Here is a 20,055-nt window from a genome sequence, read left to right as displayed (position 1 = left end):
ATAGAGTCAAAGCAGTGAACAGAAGAGAAAATCCAGAAAGTCATTAAGTATATATAAGAATTCTATTTGTAATAAAACTAGTATTTGAAATCAGTCAAAGAATTGCATTAAGAAAGGCTACCTGTTTGGAAAAAATAAAGTTATATCCCTACTCTATATCTAACACTAAATGAATCGAACTTTTTAATATGAAAAGTACTTCTTAATAGGCCTAGAAAAAATAGAGGTGAATACTTTCTAAAAAGTGGGGTAAAAAAGATTCTTTTGAACATGATACCAAAGCTATAAAGTATAAAAAGAAAGGAAAAAAACTAAAAGTTTGCATAAAATACTGTTGGAGATACTTGCAAAACAGTATAATATATGTTATGCTTGGAAAATAATTAGAAATTATCTCAGTAGAAAATTTGCTAACATCATCAACAAGTATTCATATAAGGAATGCAAATGGTCATTAAAAATGTCTATCACACTAATAATAAATATCTTTTGAGGATGCTTTTGACTGTAAATAACGGAAGATCCTATTCAAAATCTGGCTTAAATAATAAAGAATATCTCTCATAACTGGAAGTCCAGAGATTAAGCAAGTCCCAGGTATAGTTTCATCCACAGTCCTATAATGTTATCAAGGACCCAGGTTCCTGCCATTTCTCCATCTTGCTCTTCACAGCATTACCTTCGCCCTAAGTCTGGTTTCCTTTGCCACTTATAAAATGGCTGCAGCAATACCAGGCATCACACTGGACATGGCAACATGGAGAGGAAAAAAAGGATCATCTCTTTCTCATGTCTCTTTTTAGGGAACATATTCACAAGTTCCTCAACAGACTTGCTCTCAGATTTCACTGGCCAGAACTGGGTCACAAATGATTCCTAAATCAGAAACTGGTGAGAGAATTGGTTCCTATGGTTACTTTAGACTAGAGGTCCAGGGACCCCTAGCTATACCCAAGACACTTTACGAGGGTCTCCAAAATGTCAGAATTATTTTCATAGTAATATCATGTTACTTGCCTTTTGATTGTGGTGACATTTGCACTGATGGCATACAGGCAATGGTGGATAAAACTGCTGACACCTTAGTCTTTATCAAGGCAGTGGCACCAGACTGTACTAGAGGTCATTAACTTCGTCACTAACCATGCATTCACAGATAAAAAGAAAAGAAAAAGCTAGTTTCACTTAAATGTATCGTTAATGAAGCATTAAAAATTGTTTTTCATGGAACACCATTTTTACTTCGGCATTTTTGCAAAAACAAAGTAAGCCTGTCAAGAAAAAAAATAACAACATATATTAGCACTGATAAAATTCAAGCTTTTAAGCAAAAAATTAGAATTCTGTTAAATCTGTGTATTCACTACTGTAAGCTTAACAGCTTTTGACACTTAAACACTGTTCTGATGAGAATAAGGTATTTTCGATATTGTATAATAAAATGTGTCAACATTAGGAAGAACTGTACAACTCAGTGAACCAATATTTTCCAGGTGGCCAACACACGATATCACAAATCATGCAATGGGTACTGGATCTATTCAAAGTGCAAGAGAGACCAATGGATTTTAATGAACAGAGTATGAAAAGTTCACTGATATCATTTCAAATATTATATTGCAGTTAACCTTTAAGAAACTACCACTTATTGGGATTTGGTGTAGCATCAAAGGAGAATTCACACTCATCTGACAAGAGACTATAAGTACTCCTCCCCTTTCTAACTACTTATATATCTGTATGAGATTACATTTTCTTCAACTATATCAACCGGGATAATATATCATAACAGACTTAATGCAGAAGTAAATATAAGACTTGGTCATCTTCTCTAAGGTGAAACATTAAGGAGATTAGCAAAAATGTAAAACTATGCCACTCTTCTCACTAGCTTTTTCCTTTTGGAAAACATTTCTTATAAAAATGTTATTAACGTTAACATGCAATAGGTTTACTATTTTTTAAAATTACAATAAATAAATGTTAAAGTCTTTTCTTTGATTTAATTTTTAATACAGTAAATATAGGTAACTGTGACCTACATGAATCAAAGTTCTTGTGGGAGGGGGCCTCTACAACTTCTCAGAATGTCAAGGGGTCTTGAGACTAAAAAGCTTGAGGACTACTACCTTAGGTTAATTTTCTGGGGTGACATGGACAGTGGACTGTCTACTTTAAAAAAAAATAGTGCAATGGCTTACTATCATTTTGGCAAAGGTGAAACATTGTAACAGTGTTGTGCAGGAACAAGCATCTTCACACACTGTCAGGGGAGACTGCACTGAAGAAACCTTTCCTAAGGGAACTGGGGCAATACATATGGAAATTTTTAAAGAAAAAGTTTGATGGAAAATTCCATTTACAGAAATATATCCAAAGAGTATAATCAGAAGAATTTTAAGGATTTGTCACACCATTGTTTGTATATTACACTGAAAAACTCCATACAATCTAAATACTCGTCTTTAGAGGATTGACTGAATTATTGTATATCCATATAAAGAAAATTATGAGGCCACTTAAAATATTACTAAAACCTAAATTTATTGATATGTAAAGAAGTCCATTATTTATTAGGTGGGGAAAAAAGTCAGGTACAAAAGAGTACCTTTAGTATGATCTTATTTTTAAAAATTAACACATATACCAATAAGTATACATATGCACAGGCAAAGACTAGAAGAATTTAAAGTAGTTATCTTTCACTGAAAGGCTCAAAGAGATCCTTATATTTTCTTCTTAACACATCTTGAAATGTTCTTTTTCTCTTTCATTTTAAGTAAACTTAAACCACCTTTATAATCAGAAAAAATAAAAACATTTTTTAAATTGCTAAATATACAAATTCTATGTAATATTCATGGGTAAAGGATCCAGGCTTGGGAAGAAAGAGAAGAAAAAAGAGAGTATAGGCAGCAGTGACAGTAAGACTAGAAAGGTTTGAAAATTTTTCTGGTGGTCACTCCTTTACATGGGGGAAAAGATGGTATGGACCAGTTAATGGGACCCACACAAGGTGTTGTGGGTGGCTGGATTCAGGACTCAAATACTCTAGGGCCAAAGAAGTCCAGAGAAAGGCTACTTTTAAAAGACCTCAATTTGTTAGACCAAGTAGGGCAGACAACTTCAGATTCTGAAGGGTAGGGCAAAGTTAATCCTCAAAGAGAAATAAATTATTGAAAAGGCAAAGAGTAGCAGAAGGAAGTAGAAAACAGACAAATAATCCATGGTAAAATGTCAAATTCTAGTTATCCAGAAACTTCCTATTCACCGACTACAACTGTTTCTGATGTGCCAGAACCTTTTCCTTTATCATCAGGCAGCAAACACAGATGGCACTAGTCAAGTCTGCCCAGCCAAGCTCCTGGGAAAGCATGCACACCCTCTGCTGGTCAGCTCTACACCAGAGCAAGAGAGTCTGTGTCTGAATCAACTTCCCAAATCACAGGGATATACATTTTTGTGTTCTCTATATAGCTAATTTCAGTGAAGAGTTTAGAAACCATTTCCTGAAACTGTCCTCTGAAAGAGACAATTCCAGATTAAAACAATGCCTTCCTTTGTTACACCAAAGAAAAGCATCGTAAAAACTAAAGTCCTGTGAGAAAATATACCATCAAAAGTATTTTAAATTTGAATGTTTTCACCTTATTACATAATAAATAAGTAGAAATGTGCAGATGACTGCAACATTTAATATGACTATAAAGCCCCATTAGAGTTTTATTCTGGTTGAGAACCTGAGAATTACTATAACAATAATATTTGTATAGTTTTTACAACTTACAAAAAGCTCTCATATTAATTTTCACATTTAATCCTTACAACAATCCTATAAGCACTGGAAGAAGGCAGGACAAGCATTTTTGTTGTCACCATTTTACAAATGTGGGAGATAAGACTCAGAGAAGTCACATGAATCGCCTTGATCACACACATACAAGAGCCCACACTCCAAGCAGGCCTCCGAACTCCAGATTCTACGTTTTATTCAGTACACTATTTTACCCGAGTTGCTGGTAAGTAAAGAGTTTTCTAAAGAGTTGGTATGTATTTTAGGTAGAGAAGTAAAAGGCCTAAAACATGTTTCCATAATACATTTCATTTTGTTTCAAATATCACCAAAATTTTAGGTGGTGAATCCTAAATCTGAGGGGTTTGCACTGTAGGCAGTGCTTTATCCTAAAAGAACATCAGTTTAACAAGGGAAGTAGACATTTTAGTAAGGAATCTCCTGAAAACCAAATAAAGTTAACTTCAGAATTACTATATGTGGCACGTCTATGCCCATAAAAACTAGATCCCGTCAGGCTTTGTGGTTTCCATATTCACTCAGTAAATACTTTACATTCAGCATGAAACTGGGGCTAGGAATCTTCAAGTTCTGGTCCGGTTTTCTCTTGAATCTTTATGATCTTAATGATTTACCCCTTATGAACAAAGCATTATAGATATTGTTTTATTGGAGTGCCACCCTAAAAATCAGTATGCTGAAGATTCAATGAAATTCAGCTATTATCACAGTGATTTTCCCCAAACTAAAGAGCAAATAATTATATAGTGCTGTCTGCGTGCCAGGCATTACTCTAAGTGCCTCCCAAGAACCCATTTAACAGGTAAGTACACTGAGGCGCAGAGAAGTTAAGTAATTCTAGTTACTTAAGATAAACCAGGTTCGCAGCTAGTAAATAATAAGGCTAAGACCTGAACCCAAGCAGACTGGCAAGTGAATTAATCTTAATCATTACAGCTATGCTGCCTCTATACAGAGATATCTAGCATATTCCTGTTGTATTTTTAAAGTAAACTTTTAATTTTAGAGAAGTTTTAGATTTATAGAAAAGTTGCAGATAGTAGAGTTCCCACATATCTGAGTTTCCCCTACTGTTAAAATATTACATTAGTATGTTTGTTACAATTCATAAGCCAATATTATTATTAGAAACTTAAGTCCACACTTTATTCAGATTTCCTTCATTTTTAGCTAATGTTCTTTTTCTCTTCCAGGATTTCATCTAGGGGACATTTAGTCACCAAATCTCAGGCTCTTTTGGTTCTAACATTTTCTTAGACCTCTTCTTTGTTTTTGATGACCTTGACAGTTTTGAGGCGTACTGATCAGGTGTTTTGTAGCACAGCCTTCAACGAATATTTATCAGATGTTTTTCTCATGATTACACTGGGGTTATGGGTTTTAGGGAGGAAAACCACAGAGGTAAACTGCCATTCTTACCACATCATATCAAGGGTATATGATATGAACATAGTTTATTACTGCTGATGTTAACCTTGATCACTTGGCTGAGGCAGTGACTGGCAGGTTTTCCACTGTAAAGTTGTTCCCTCCTTTTCCACACAGTATTCTTTGGAAGTCACTATGCGCGGCCTACACTTAAGGAGTGAGGAATTATGCTCCACCTCTTTAAGGTTAAGAGTATCTGAATAAATTATTTGGAATTCTTTTGCATGGGAGATTTGTCTCTTCTCCCCTATTTATTTATTTATTCAATCATTTGTTTATATTGGTATGGGCTCACAGATAATTATTTTAAATTTTGGATTATAACTCAATACTACTTTATTTACTTTGCTGCTCAAACTGTTCCTGCTTTGGCCATTAAGAACTCTTTCAGTTGGCTCCTATATTCTTTTGACACACTTCCATCATTGTGTTTTTGTTTTTGAGCACTTCCTTACTTTCTGGCACTACGAGATGTTGCAGGCTCATGATGTATGTGCCTTGACCCAGTCTTTGAGTTAGCCATTTCTCCACAGAACATTTATTCCTTTTATTAGAGAATGGTTTGGGCACCGGGTGTGCTCCTTATTGCCAGGTTGCTTCCAGGTCCTCTCAACTGACAAAGCAAGGAAATAGATGTGTGTATACTAAACCACGTATCTTTATACACATATCTTTATCTATAAATGTATCTCTAAGTATCCATCTGTATCTATAGTAAACTAAACTGGATTTCATACTAATGTTTCTAGCTCTAATCCATTACCACATGGATCATTCTAGCCTTCCCCTCTTGCTTGACTATAACCTCCCACTCCAACATTAAGAAACCTAGTTCCTATCATCCACCAAGCAGTTACTAATTGTTCAATTCCAGTACACATGTATAGTGGTTTTAGGATTGTTAACCTATACCTCTGCTGGAAACTATCTACTAGATTACAGTGTACATGTACAGGTCCTATTGCTGTCTTACTGTCTTGTTTCCAAAGTTACTTAGGTCAGCACCTTTTCCCTGGCCACTTTCAGTGATGCTATTGCATAAATTTGTAATGTAGTTAGATTCTTTTGTCACAGTCTGCATTCCATCCTGGAATCTCCACTTCTTCTTAATTATTTTTTAAATTTTGCATACATTAAGGTTTACTCTTTGTGCTGTAAAGCTCTATGGGTTTTAACAAATGCAGTGTCATGTATCTTTCATTACAGAATCATACAAAATAGTTTCACCTTCCTAAAAAAAATTCTCTGTGCTACCAATCAACCACAAATTCCCTGTTTCTGTTACATTTTTCTAACAATGTACCTGACAGAATTGCTTCTCATTCTTTCCCCTTACAACATGCTCACATTTATAAACTCATGTGATTCTCACTTCAATCCTGAGTGTTTCCACTTAGCAGACAATTGAATGGAACTCAGGATAAGCGGCTTGGTCAAGATCTCACTAAGTGGTGGTGCTAGCACTATAACTTGTGCCTTTTGACTCCTTGTATAATGCTCTTTCTACCACAAAACACTGCTTCCTCGTTTTCAGCAGGGAGAGAAATGGCTGTGCATAGAGACAAGAGGAAGAAAAGACAGAAATGGTGGTAAGTGGTCATGTCTTACATCAACGGAAGCAATTACACTAAAAATACACAAAAGTGGCATTCTAGTTCTGATAACTTGGTGAACCTCAATCGCCAAAAACCTTTCTGCTATAAATATTCCCAAAAGGCTGGTTAAATACATTTAAAAATATAGCTTTTTGAATACACCACTGAGCCAGTAAGGAAGAAAGAGAAAATCCTGAAGTCCAAAAGCTAGCAAAGGTCCAGAAAGCTAAATGAGAACAGAAGCCAGCAGTTGCCCAAATCCCACAATGTATTAAAAAAAAATCACAAAAACTTATCTAAATAAACTCGTTTAGTTTAACATCAGAAAATATATTTCTATAGTTCATCATATTATGAGTAAAAGAAAACAATTATATAATCACCTCAGCAGATACAGAGAAAGTTGATTAAATTCAATACCCATTCATGATTAAAAATCAAATCAAAGACTTTTAGCAAATATGGGATGGAAGAGAATTTCATTAACCTGATAAAAAAGTAGTTACCAAAAACCTAGTGTCATCTTTAATGGTAAAATATTAGAAGTATTTCATTTATAAACATGAATAAGATAAGGATGTCCACTATCACTGGCTCTATTCAAAATGAACTAGAGGTCCTGGATAGCACAGTAAGAAAAGAAAGAGAAATAAAAGGTAAAAGAGTTGAGAAGGAAGTAACAAAACTATCACAGTTTTGAGGACATGATTATCTATATAGAAAAATCCCCTAAACCCTACAAATGGCAATTATTACTATTTAAAAAAAATAACGTTTGGCAAGGTTCTGAAGATCATTATACAAAAAAAGACAATTGAATTTTTATAGACTAGCAAAAAATATAGTTAGGAAATATAATTTAAAAATACACCACTTACAGCACTGGTCAAAAATATAATAATGTATTTAGGAAGTTGCAAAATATACAAACCCTCTAAGAAAAAAATTATAAAACTTCATTGACAGACATTAAAGGTCTAAATAAATGGAGAGTTATACTGTCTTCATAGACAGGATAATTTCACACGACAAATAAATCAGTCTCTTCAAACTGATACACAGATTCAATGTTATATCAATCAAAATTCCAATAAGGTTTTTTGTGGAACTTAAGCTGATTCGAAAATACATTGAAAACTGCTAATTGTAAAAAAAGAAACATGCTCCTAAAGAAAAGGAATAAGGTAGAGAGGACTTGCCCTACCAGCTCTCAAGCCTTACTATTAAAGTGGTCAGTTATTAGCACATGTTCAGAAAAAAATATAACAATGGAATAGAAAACAGAGCCTAGAAACAGATCTAGGAATGTAAACTTGATACGCAACAAGAGTTAGCACTGCAGATCTGTGGAGAAATGAGGGACCCTTCAACAAATGACATTTGTAATATAGGGCCACAACCAATGTATGAGTGGTGACATGTTAGAAGAGACAAGGTTGTAACTAAAGTGGAGTGGTCAGGAAAAGAGTTAGACTGGAGTTGTGATACCTGGGATAAGTCTTGAGATAATTAAGAGAAGAGGAGGAAGGGAGATCCATAAAAGAAAAATTTGAAATGTAAAGGCACATTGGCTTGAGCAAGTGAACAACAAGTCACTACCACAGAGCCAATGCTAAGGATGGAAAAGAGATGAGGCTAGAAGTGTGGGCAAAAGGCAGATAGTACCCTGTATATTACACTAAGGGATTCTGATTTTGTCCTATAGGTACCTATATAGACCCCTAGGGATTCATACATGTAGCCTCAAGGCTAAGAGATTTCTCTCAAACTTTTTATTTTCAATTTGATAAAAATCTAAAAAAAAAATTCTTTAACAAAAGGATATTCTGGATCATCAGGATGACCACCTTTTAAGTGATTACTGTCACAAGATTTCAGTTCACACATTTGTGTTTAGAGTGCACTGGCAAACAAGTGGTACCATTTGCCATTGGCACAAGCTAACGAGAGCAATGAGGACTATTTTATGTAAATGATGTTGTCAAGTGAAGGTCAAATGCAATCATGACACATTGAACACAGGAAGTTTTTGCAGTGGTTTAAGTAAAGAGGTGAGGGCACTGACACAAAGACAGTATGGACAGGACTTTCTATAAGGAAGTTATGCCATAGAGGACAGTACCCATTCACTTTTAGAGTGTGTTAGGCCCAGCAAAAACAGTCTCATTGGTAACAATGAATAAGTATTCGTTTGAATTTGTTTTATAGTTTTGCTGCATTTTACTTATAACTATTTAACAATTATAAAAAAGATAAAACATAAGGAGTTCATATATAGTTTTATGTTTGCATTTATTTAACATGCTGAAAATATTTTAAGTTAACAATAGAGAATCCTGGCTATCTACTTGGGTTTGAGGAATTCTGCTCTGGGTGATTGGGAGACACTTAAAGATTTAATTAGAAAATGAGAGATTTGTGCTTAAAAAATCACTCTGGCAGTAGTGTGGAGGGTTGGAATTGAAAGTATTTAAGGCAGAAAAAAAGGCTATTAATATAAAAATGTGATAAAACAGTGAGGCCCTAAATTAATCAGGGGATAGGATGAGAAGATAGATAAGAGTTAGAATCAAAAGGACTTGGTTGTGGGTAAGAAAAAGAAGGCATCTAGGATGACTGTCCCTTGGGTGACCTGGTGGTGAGGTAAAGACCATAGGAAGACAAAGAAGTAGGGATGAAAGGGAAGGAGAAAAGAGAGATGATGAATTCAATTCAGCAATGATCTGAATTTCATTTCAACGAAAGAAAATCCAGTTATCTTTTCTGGGTCCCAGTTTTCTCAGTTACAGCTGCATTCATGAATTAGCAAATTAACTATTATAGCGCTCTCTAAAAATACACAAAGCACTCCACAGTATCCTGTAAATAAGTTATGAAAAATCAGCAAAATCCCAGGCCCTGAAGGAAATTCAGCAGGGTTAAAAAGAGATATGGCAAATTTTTATTAAACATTTAAATTGTGACTCAACGCACTCACCCAGTATTGTTCTTTTTTGCTCTGTCAGATGCCATCTCTCTCTTGCTATTAAAAAAGAGGTAGCATACCAAGCCCATGTGGGAGACTCAAAGACAGCATCCTCAAGGGACTTACAAGCAAAGCAATGGGACACATCTGGTGCATGATTACTGAAAATGTAGTGTAGTGGGAACTTTGACCGTATAGGTGGGGCTAGTTATTTTAGTTTTATTTAGAGGAATCAGCGTGAAATCTTAGGCAATCCAATCAGAATGTAAACGTTTCATATCTTATTCCCAATAAGGAGGTCGGTGGGAAAGGAGAAGGAAAATGCAGCAATTATCTTAAAACCAGCCTGTGTTCTCGCAAGCCACAAAAGAATAATTCAACCCTAGTTTGGTGGGAATGCCAGCATCTTCCACCAGTAATTCATAATACAAAAGCATAGTGTTTATAGACCCAAATGTTTAACCGTCAACCTCATCTACATTGTCCAACGTGCGACTAAAGGGAAAGCCATGGGGCGTACCTTTAGCACACGACGCTGCTTTGGGTGGTCGCACTCGACACAGCGCCTCTCTCGGGGCCCGGCCAGGGTTTCCCAGAGAGAAAGTCCGGGGCTGAGAGCCGCCCGGCGGCAAAAGACAGATGCCTGAGCACAGAGTGCGCACAGGCAACAGAAACCTGGCACCTGCAGCACAGCGTCCCCAGGGCCTCCCCGGGACCGCGTGCAGACCAAACAGGTGAGCCCGCCCTACAGCGCAGCCTCCTCGCGGCCAGAGGAGGTGGCGCCCGGCGGGTTGGAAGACGCGGCGCGAGCCGGAACTCGGTCCCTGCTGCCTGATGGGTACTGTAGTTCTGGCAACGAGCCAGGCTCCCTTAGAGGGCATTAGGAACTACATTTCCCAGTGAGGGAACGGCTTCGGCAGGCCGCGCGTTACGGGACCACGCACTGTCCACAGCCGGGTCCGTAAACGGAGAGCGTTTGGAGGGCAGGCCAGAAAGGAAGTGTCTTTTCCTTCCTTCTTCTCTGCGCTCTGGCGGCGCCGGCTGTGTAGTCCCTCGCCCCGCTACTGTGTGTTCCCTGTCAGGCTTCCCGTGTTAGGCTTTCCTGGTTCCCCGCAGGGAGTTGGGGCCTCAAGATTCCGAGGTAGCGGCTGCTGCCGCGCGGGAGATAGGGGAGCACCCGTTTTCGGCCCTGCCAACCCCGCGGCCCGGCCCGTGCCTCTATGGGCCCAACCCAGAAGCCCAATGTGTGCCACCGGCTGAGTCGCCGTGCGCTGGGTTTCTTCTCGCGCGACGCAGGCGTGGTGCAGAGGACGAACCTGGGCATCCTGCGGGCGTTGGTGTGCCAGGTGACTGCCCGCCGGCCGGGAGCGGGATGAAAGGCAGCGGGGTGCCTGGGGAAGGTCTCAAGCCTTCTGCTGGAGTGCACTTTTTACGCGGTAGAGCCCTCTTTTAAGAAGGTCATATGTAATGGGGAGGGGAATGCATGCCTTGAATCTCGGGGATTAGTAAGCAGATATTAATAGGACCGCCAGATGCTCTTAGTTTTTTAAGCTTCTTATATCTTCCTGCAAACAATCTCCAAAGGGTGGTCACCCCACTTAAAACGTGAGAGTGAGTCAGAGTAAGATTTGAACATAGTGTTTTTAAGTAACGTACATGAAATTTCTTCGATAACTGTACATTTAACTATCCAACATAAAAATTAGTGCACAGTAGAGGCTTATGAGTTATTTCCTAAACAGAAATCCTTTATCTTTCAGGAAAGTACTAAATTTAAGAATGTTTGGACAACTCATTCCAAGTCACCTATAGCCTATGAGAGAGGAAGAATATATTTTGATAATTATCGGTGCTGTGTCAGCAGGTATCTTGGGGGGAATTTTTTTTTTCCTGTAAGTCACCTCACTGTTGATCTTAACACTTATTTTTATAGAACTACATGCCTACATTAGAGTTTAGTGAAGTAGGAGAATGGAAAAATGGGTCCAAAATAAGAGTAGGTGGTTAAATGTCTGTAATTTTAAAATCTTGTTTAAAGTCGTAGGTTTCATCTTTGTTAATACCATTTAAAGCAAAATTACGTTAGTGCACGCAAAATGGTAGATTGCTTTTAGATCACTGTTATTTTATTCTGCTTAAAAGATACCAGAATCAAGACAGCGAAGTACCTAATAATTAGATGCTGCTTTAGAGAAGAATGTTTTGTTTTGGAAGTACTTGCCTCTTCTGTTAAAAAAAGACTTTAAAACTTGCTCAAGTAGAGAATAGTATAGCGAACCCCCATGTACCCATTACCTAGATTCAAAAACTATCACGATTTTGCCACATTTGCTTTATCCCATCCTCTCCCTTTTCCTTTACCTTTTTGCTAAGTATTTTCAAGTGTATTCTAAACACCATGCCGTATTTAAGTTTGCTTCTCTAAACAATATGGACATTTTCTTTTTTAAAAACAACTTTATTAAGATATAATTCACCCATTTGAAGTATGCAATTCATTGATTTTTAGTCATTAGAATTTATATTCAGTGAATGTGAATTTGATGAACCATTGGTTGTTCGTATGGGTAACCATCACTACAGTTAATTTTAGAACACTTTCATTGCCTCAGAAAGAAACCTAACACCCTTTAGCTATCACCTCAATTCCTCCATCACTTTCAGCCCTAAGTACTTTCTGTCTCTATAGATTCACCTATTTCATATAAATTGAATCACATAATATGTGGTCTTTTGTGACTAGCTTCTTAATAAGTGACCAGTTTGTTAAAAAAGGAACAGCCAGATAGAAGAGATGCATAGGGCAAGCAAAGGGGCATATGTGAGAAGGATGTATACAGTTAAGGATTTTTTGTCTTCATGGAGAAGTGACCCCTTTATCATTATGTAATGCCACTCTTTATTACTGATAATTTTCCTTGTTGAAGTCTGCTTTGTCTGAAATTACTATAGCTACTCCAGCTTTTTTTTGATTAGTGTTTGTGTGGTACATCTTTCTTCATCCCTTTACTTTTACCCTATGTGTGTCTTTATATTTAAAATAGCTTTCTTATAGACAACATATATTTGGGTCTTTTTATTTTTTTATCCACTCTGACAGCCTCTGTCTTTTAATAGGTAGATTTAGGTCATTCATATTTATAGTAATTATTGATAGACGTGGTTGAATACTTGCCATATTTGTAACTATTTTCTGTTCATTGCCTTCGTTCTTTTTTATCTTTTATTTTCTGCCTTTTCTGGTTTCAACTGAGCATTTTATGTGACTCATTTTCTCTTCACTTAGCATATCAATTATACTTTTTAAAATTTTTTAGTAACTTGCTATATACATTACAACTAATATATTACTTTCAAGTAACACTGTACCTCTTCCACGTGTCCTACAGCTACCTTGTAATAGAATATTTCTAATTTCTCTACTGCCTTTTATAATATTGCTGTTATTCATTTTATTTCTCCCTAAACTGTAATCACTGAATATATTGTTGCTATTATCATCATTGACAAATTTTTATCTGTTAAACCAATTAACAATAAGAAAAATAAAAAAAAATTGCTTTCATTTATTTTTTCCTTAATACACTTCCTTTCCTTATGTAGATCTGAGTTTCTGACCTATATCATTTTTTTTTTTTCTTTCTGAAGAACTTCTTTGAAAATTTCCTGTAAGGCAGGTCTGCTGGCAGCACATTTCCTCAATTTTTGTTTGTCTGAGAAAGTTTTACTTCTCAACTTTTGAAAGATAATTTCTTGGGATACAGAAGTCTAGGTTGGTAGGGTTTTTGTTTTATCACTTTAAATATTTCTCCCCACTCTCTATGTGCTTTCATGGTTTCTAAAAAGAAGTCCAATGTACTTCTTAACCTATTCCACCATGAGTAAGGTGCTTTTTACCCTCTGGCTTCTTTAAAAATGTTATCTTTGTTTTTTATTACCTGTAGTTAGAATAATATGCCTAAGTGTAGGTTTTTTGGTATTTATTATTCTTTGTGTTCTGTAAGCTTCCTGAATTTGTGATTTGGTATCTGACATGAAGTTTGGAAAATTCTCAGCCATTATTTCGAGTATTTCTTTTGTTCTCTTTTTCTTCTTTTGATATTTCCATCATATGCACATTAGATGTTTTTTCTAGTTGTCCCACAGTTCTTGGCTATTCTGTTCTGCTTTTTTCATTCTTCTAGATTGAGAAGTTTCTATTGATATATCTTCCAGCTCACTGATTCTTTCCTTGGCTGTGTCTAGTCTGTCGATGAGCCCATCAAAGATATTCTTTATTTGTATTAAGGTGCTTTTGATTTCTGACATTTCCTTTTGATTTTTTTCTCATGCTTTTTATCTTCGCTTGATTACCTGTCCTTGCATGTTGCCCACTCTTTCAATTAGAGCTTTTAGCATATTAATCTTATTCTAAGTTCCCAATCTGATAATTCCAAAATCTCTACCATATCTGAATCTGGTTCTGATACTTGCTTTGTGTCTTTAAACTTTGTATTTTAGCATGCCTTGTAATTTTTTTTTTTTTTTGAAAGTTGTATGTAGTGTATAGAAGGAATTGTGGCAAATAGATCTTTAGAGTGAGGTTTTATGTTTATCTGGCTAGGAGTTAGGCTGTGTTTGTTGTTTGCTGTAGCTTTAGGTGTCAGAGTCTAAAATTTCCTCTAGTGTCCTTGTTTTTGTCTCCCCAGTAGTGATTCTTAGTATCCACCTCTCTCTCCAGTTGTGGGGGCTGTAGTTGCCCTGTGACCTCACTTCTTTCATATATCCAATAAAAGTTGTTGATTTTCAGCTTGTTCAACTTTTTTCTTGTTCTGAGGACAGGAGCAATGACTTTCAAGCTCTACATGTTGGGCCATAAGATAGAGAAGATAGTTTTTTAGGTAGTGTTTAAAATTTATTCTGACATCAAGAGGGCTCCTCCCAGCAGTTTTTTTTCTGGTTCTTCTGGCAAATTAGCCAACCTACAGTTTAGCCTGTATGGCCAGTGACTCTACCAGTCTCTTCTCATTTGTCTTTTATCACAATCTCCACTAGCTTTGAGAGTGCTCTTAGGCTAGAACTTCTCCATACTCTGTTGCAAATAAAGTCAGTTCCTATGGGAAGAGACTAGGGGCTATCTGCTTCATGGCCTTCTTTTCCCCCCCAGGCAGAATCTTTGAGCCAAGGCTCTGAAGCTTGTGGCAGTGGATATAGATGATACTTGTTTCTCTAAGTGACTACCCTACTTGGGATTGGAGTAGGCATTAACCTCAGGTCTTCTTGCCTTTCTCAGAGTGGAACCACTGTTTTATGAGATGGGATAAGGGCAGTCCAGGCTCCAATGTTCTTAGGCATACTGCACATGAGGTAGAGCCTCTGTCCCATGGGTAGGGGCTAGTGGGACAAAGGGAGCCACATCTCTTGACTGCACTCACCTAGGACTCAGCAACACGCAGTAGGGGGCTAGATGATAAATGCTGTCATCCTGCCCCTCAGGAAGGTAGTCCTCTAGGAGCTGTGGTAGAGGGAACCCTGTGCTGTTGGCTGTACCAGCCTGAATGGAGATTTCATCTTGCTGAGCTGAGAATGGTGGGAAGGGAGCAAATTCTATCTAGTTCAAACACCACAGACTCACTATTCTTTCTGAGCTCTAGTAGATTTTCTTGAATAAACGTTTCTTCATTTGCTGCGAGCTCCCAGGACCGTTTCCAGGAACGTTAAAATAGTTGTCTTTTTGTAATTTCTACCACTTTTCCTGGGGAACATGCCCACAGAGCTCCTCATGCTGTCCTGCTGGAAGTGGAAATCTGGACATTTTCTTATATGATCATGTCATCATACCTAGCAAAATTAGCAATAATTCTTTGGTATCGTTTAATACCCATTTCATAACCTTCCCAATTCAGAGGTATCTGCTTTATTTAAAAAATAGAGTAAGTGGCATTGATTGCTGATTAAATGCTAAATAGTAATGGAGTTCTTTAATATGCCATTCAGGGGTGTTTTTCCTATAGGTTAGAGTCACATATGAAGTTGCTTTCATTCCTGTGAAATTCTGTTTGATTTAAACCTTTGAATCATGAGACAATATCAAAGGTGAATAAAATTGTTACCCTGAAAATTGTTTCTAAATAGTAGTTTAATTTTAAAGTTCATCAGTTAAAAGAATGTGAACATCCGTGATCACATCTCAGTAGTAATCAGAGAAGTATAAATTAAAGGTAAGAGGCTGTTTTTCACATCAAAAATGTAGTATTCAATATTAACGGAAGTATAAACTTGTTCAACCTTTCTGAAAGGCATTTATTAGTAAAAAAAAACCTTAAAGGGCATTTCCATTTTCATTCACTAATTTTCATTCTAAAATAATAGAACTCTTTATCTAACTTATTTTAAAATTTTGTAACAACAAATATGAATGTTATGGAATTTTATTCATAGTAAATATTCAAGGGTAAAGAAAGAATTCAGTAATTATCCTGTTTTGGAAAATAATCTGCAGATAGATATATGTATTTAAAGAAAAGCTAGAGGGAAATGAACCAAAATGTTAGTAATGGTTATTTTTGGTAGTTTTATGATAATGGTTATTTATAGTAATGGAAATGAACCAGTATGTTAGTTATGGTTATTTTTCATAGTTTTACCATTTATTTTAACTTCATTATATTTATCAGATTTTTTTCTATGAGTATGTGTTATTAATTTTATTGTCAGGAAAAAATGTTAACATGTAGTTAAGAAGAGGAAAGCAAAGTAGCAAACTGTATTTTGGTATTCTAAATCTCAGACTAGAAAACAATCACTCGCAAAGTGAACACTGTCTCAGTTATCAGGACAAATAATCATTTATTTTTCTTTTTTCCAAGTGTTGCATCTGAGCCAAGAAAACTTTATGAAATGCCAAAATGTTCCAAATCAGAAAAAATAGAAGATGCTTTATTATGGGAATGCCCAGTGGTAAGATTTGTTTTTAGGCATTTGTTTCTAAAGCACTTTTAGCTTAGAACTGATTACTGTTAACCTATTGTATAGAGGAATAAAACTTAAATATAGTGAGTCCTTAATCTTGAATCAAGAAGAGAGTTTACCTTTTGAATATCATTTTTCTTATGAAATATCTATTTAAAAATTATGTGTTAAATTAATGAATATATTTTTAAAATTCGATACCATTTGTAAATCTTGAAAACTGAAAAAAGTTATGAACTGATTAAAAATTCTATGAGCAATATAAACTCATTTATAGTTACTCTTAGTGTTTAAGAAATCATTCTAAATATACTGAAACAATATTTATTTTATTACATTACATTGCATGTCATGGGTAACATTTATGTTACATGGCTCTTGGAAAGTGGATTCTTATGAGTTTCCTCCACAAACTTTGTTAGGAAAATAATAAGATAAAAATAAAAAATAAAATAATAAGTTTAGCTCATTCCAGCAAATTAGCATTGCCTTGGTGTGTAGTTTTCATAAGATATTATTACCTTATAGTTGCTAAAGGAGTTGGGAGGAATTGGGTTATAGACAAATAAGTTTGGGATATTCTGAGTTTAAAAGGTTAAACAAATTTATAGAATTACTTTTCAGAATGTTTAATACTAATAATATATACAATAATATTAATGTGCATAGTGATTGTCAAATCATTTCCCTAAACTCTTGATAATAGAACTTCCTTTTTTGAGGTATATTTCTAAATATTGGTCTTCCGTGGGATCAGTATTCTAAGAAATGCACTTAGAAAATACTATGACAAATTAATCAGATCTTGGATTCTGAGTGATCGTTCTTTAGGAAAAATATTAGAACTCACAACATGTGACCAAGAATAATGTTTAAAGGATAAGAAGGACTTATATTGAATTTACTATTAAAATGATTTAAAAAAAAACAAACAAACTTGTTTTTACATAAAATAGTACTTTTCTGGAGCTACTGCTTTCTTTTTCCTGGAGTTATTCTCTGTTCTTGGAAGGTTCCTTTCTAAAAATCAGAAAACTTTTAAGTCTCTGTTTTTTTCCCCCAAATCCTCATTGAAAGCTAGAAATAACTGTTGCGCCCCCAACATCTAAAGCCTTTTAATCCATTTTCATTGGTGCAGGGAGAAGGATGACAGATTTCTTCATGGAGAAAGGTTTAGAAGACACTAGTACAAAGCACCAAAAATTTAGAGCAATCCTGTAAAAATAAAGTTTTTAATAACCTAATTTCTAGTCTTAGTTCCCTTTAAACATTTTGTTCTCGCTTAAAGTGAAACAAGATTTCCCACTAAGAAAAACTAGGAAGCATATTGCATTATTTTTAACATACTTATGTGAAATTATGTTTAAACTGTCACCCTTGTTTTCTGAGATAACAGCACTATAACTTTTGATTTAGGAAAATAGTTCAAACCTATTATATATGCTCTTTCATATTTTTTTAAAAAGCAAGATATAAATAGAACATGTAAAAAATTTTAAAATCTCCATGATATAATTATATAAGACATGTAGAATAAACAGTTTACATCATTGCTTGTAAATTTAAGGTGAGACTTCTAGTAGTTAATAAACTTAAAAATAAAATTGACAAACCCCTGGCTAGACTCACTAAAGAAAAAAGAGAAAGGAAACAGATAAACAAAATCAGGGATGAGAGAGGGGAAATTACAGCAGACACTGCAGAAATACAAAGGATCATACAAGAATATAAAAGTATATAACACCAAATTCAATAACCTAGAAGAAATGGACCAATACTTAGAAAAATACAACCTTCCTAGACTGAATCAAGAACTGGAAAATCCAAATAGACTGATCAGCAGTATGGAAATTGAAACAATCATCAAAAACCTACCAAAAAGTAAAACTCCAGGACCAGATGGCTTCACCAGTGAATTCTACCAAACATTGAAAGAAGGTTTAATACCTATTCTCCTCAAACTCTTCCAAAAATTCGAAGAGGAGGCAATACTTCCCAACTTATTTTATGAGGCCAATATTACCTTGATACCAAAACCTGGTAAAGATAAAAAAAAAAGAAAACTACAGACCAATATCTCATGAACACGGATGCAAAAATCCTAAATATAAGATACTAGCGAACCAAATACAGCAACATATTAAAAGGATTATATACACCACGATCAAGTGGACTTCATCCCAGGGGCACAGGGATGGTTCAAAATATGCAAATTGATTAATGTGATACGCCATATAAACAAATTAACAAATAAGAATCATATGATCATATCAAGATACAGCATCCATTTATGATCAAAACAGTTAATGAAATCGGTATAGAAGGGAAAAACCTTAACATAAAAGAGGCCATCTATGAAAAACCCTCAGCCAACATTGTACTTAATGGTGAAAAACTAAAAACCTTCCTTCTAAGATCAGGAACAAGCCAAGGCTGTCCACTATCATCCCTGTTATTCAATATAACATTGGCAGTCCTAGCAAGTGCAGTCAGACAAGGGAAAGATATAAAAGGCATCCAAATAAGAAACGAAGTCAGACTATCACAGTTTGCATATGACATGATTCTCTATATAGAAAACTCTATAAAGACTCTACAAGAGCACTACTAGAAACAATAAGCAAATACAGTGAAGTGTCCGGATACAAAATCAATGTTCAAAAATCCATAGTGTTCCTATACTCATAACAAAGTGTCAGAAAAAGAAGTGGAAAAAATAATTCCTTTCAGAATTGCAACAAAAAGAAAAAAATACCTAGGAATAAATCTAATGAAACATGAAGGACCTATATAATGAAAACTATAAGACTTTATTAAAAGAAATCAAAGAAGATACAAAGAAATGGAAAGATATTCCATGTTCTTGGATTGGAAGAATCAAGATAGTTAAAATGACTTTATTACCTAAAACATTATACAGATTTAATGCAATCCCCATCAAAATCCCATCAGCATTTTTTAAAGAAATAGAACAAAAAATCATCAGAGTTGTATGGAAGCACGAAAGACCCCACATTGCCAAAGCCATCCTGAGAAAAAAGAACGAGGCTGGAGGTATCACTCTGCCTGACTTCAAATTATACTACAAAGAGACAGTAATCAAGTAATCAAAATGGCATGGTATTAGCAGAAAAAAAGACACACTGACCAGTGGAACAAAATCGAGAATACAGAAGTAAACTCATATTTATATGGGCAAATAATTTTCGACAAAAAAGCCAAAAACACCATGGAAAAAGGAAAGCCTCTTCAATAAAGGGTGCTGGGAAAACTGAAAAGCCACCTGCAAAAGAACGAAACTA

At 35.5% G+C, this 20,055-nt stretch overlaps 2 protein-coding genes across 5 annotated transcripts in view; one reads left to right on the top strand and one right to left on the bottom strand.

Annotated features, from left to right (window-relative positions):
- METTL8 (methyltransferase like 8) overlaps positions 1-10,602 on the bottom strand; it is a 61,780-nt gene extending 51,178 nt beyond the window's left edge. The window contains exons 1-2 of one of the 2 annotated variants that reach the window (XM_023529554.1): positions 10,323-10,602; positions 1,018-1,138 (exon numbers count right to left, since the gene is read on the bottom strand). The gene's annotated coding sequence lies outside the window, so the exon portion shown is untranslated. The remainder of the gene's footprint in view (positions 1-1,017; positions 1,139-10,322) is intronic. The other variant, XM_011357668.2, reaches the window with a different exon arrangement.
- An 81-nt stretch (positions 10,603-10,683) lies between these two features.
- Positions 10,684-20,055, top strand: part of DCAF17 (DDB1 and CUL4 associated factor 17) — a 38,354-nt gene continuing 28,982 nt past the window's right edge. For 2 of the 3 annotated variants that reach the window (XR_002779851.1, XM_023529546.1), the window contains exons 1-3: positions 10,684-11,148; positions 11,563-11,666; positions 16,651-16,741. Coding sequence is in view for 2 of the 3 variants with exons in the window: in XM_023529546.1 (XP_023385314.1) it covers positions 11,023-11,148; positions 11,563-11,666; positions 16,651-16,741 (321 nt within the window). In the remaining variant the exon portion in view is untranslated. Of the gene's footprint in view, positions 11,239-11,562; positions 11,667-16,650; positions 16,742-20,055 lie in introns of all 3 variants that reach the window. The other variant, XM_023529547.1, reaches the window with a different exon arrangement.

Source organism: Pteropus vampyrus, unplaced genomic scaffold (genome assembly GCF_000151845.1).
Source record: "Pteropus vampyrus isolate Shadow unplaced genomic scaffold, Pvam_2.0 Scaffold2, whole genome shotgun sequence".
Classification (NCBI taxonomy): domain Eukaryota; kingdom Metazoa; phylum Chordata; class Mammalia; order Chiroptera; family Pteropodidae; genus Pteropus; species Pteropus vampyrus.
The sequence above is the reverse complement of the archived record's forward strand: the minus strand, read 5'-3'. Positions and strand labels throughout refer to the sequence as shown.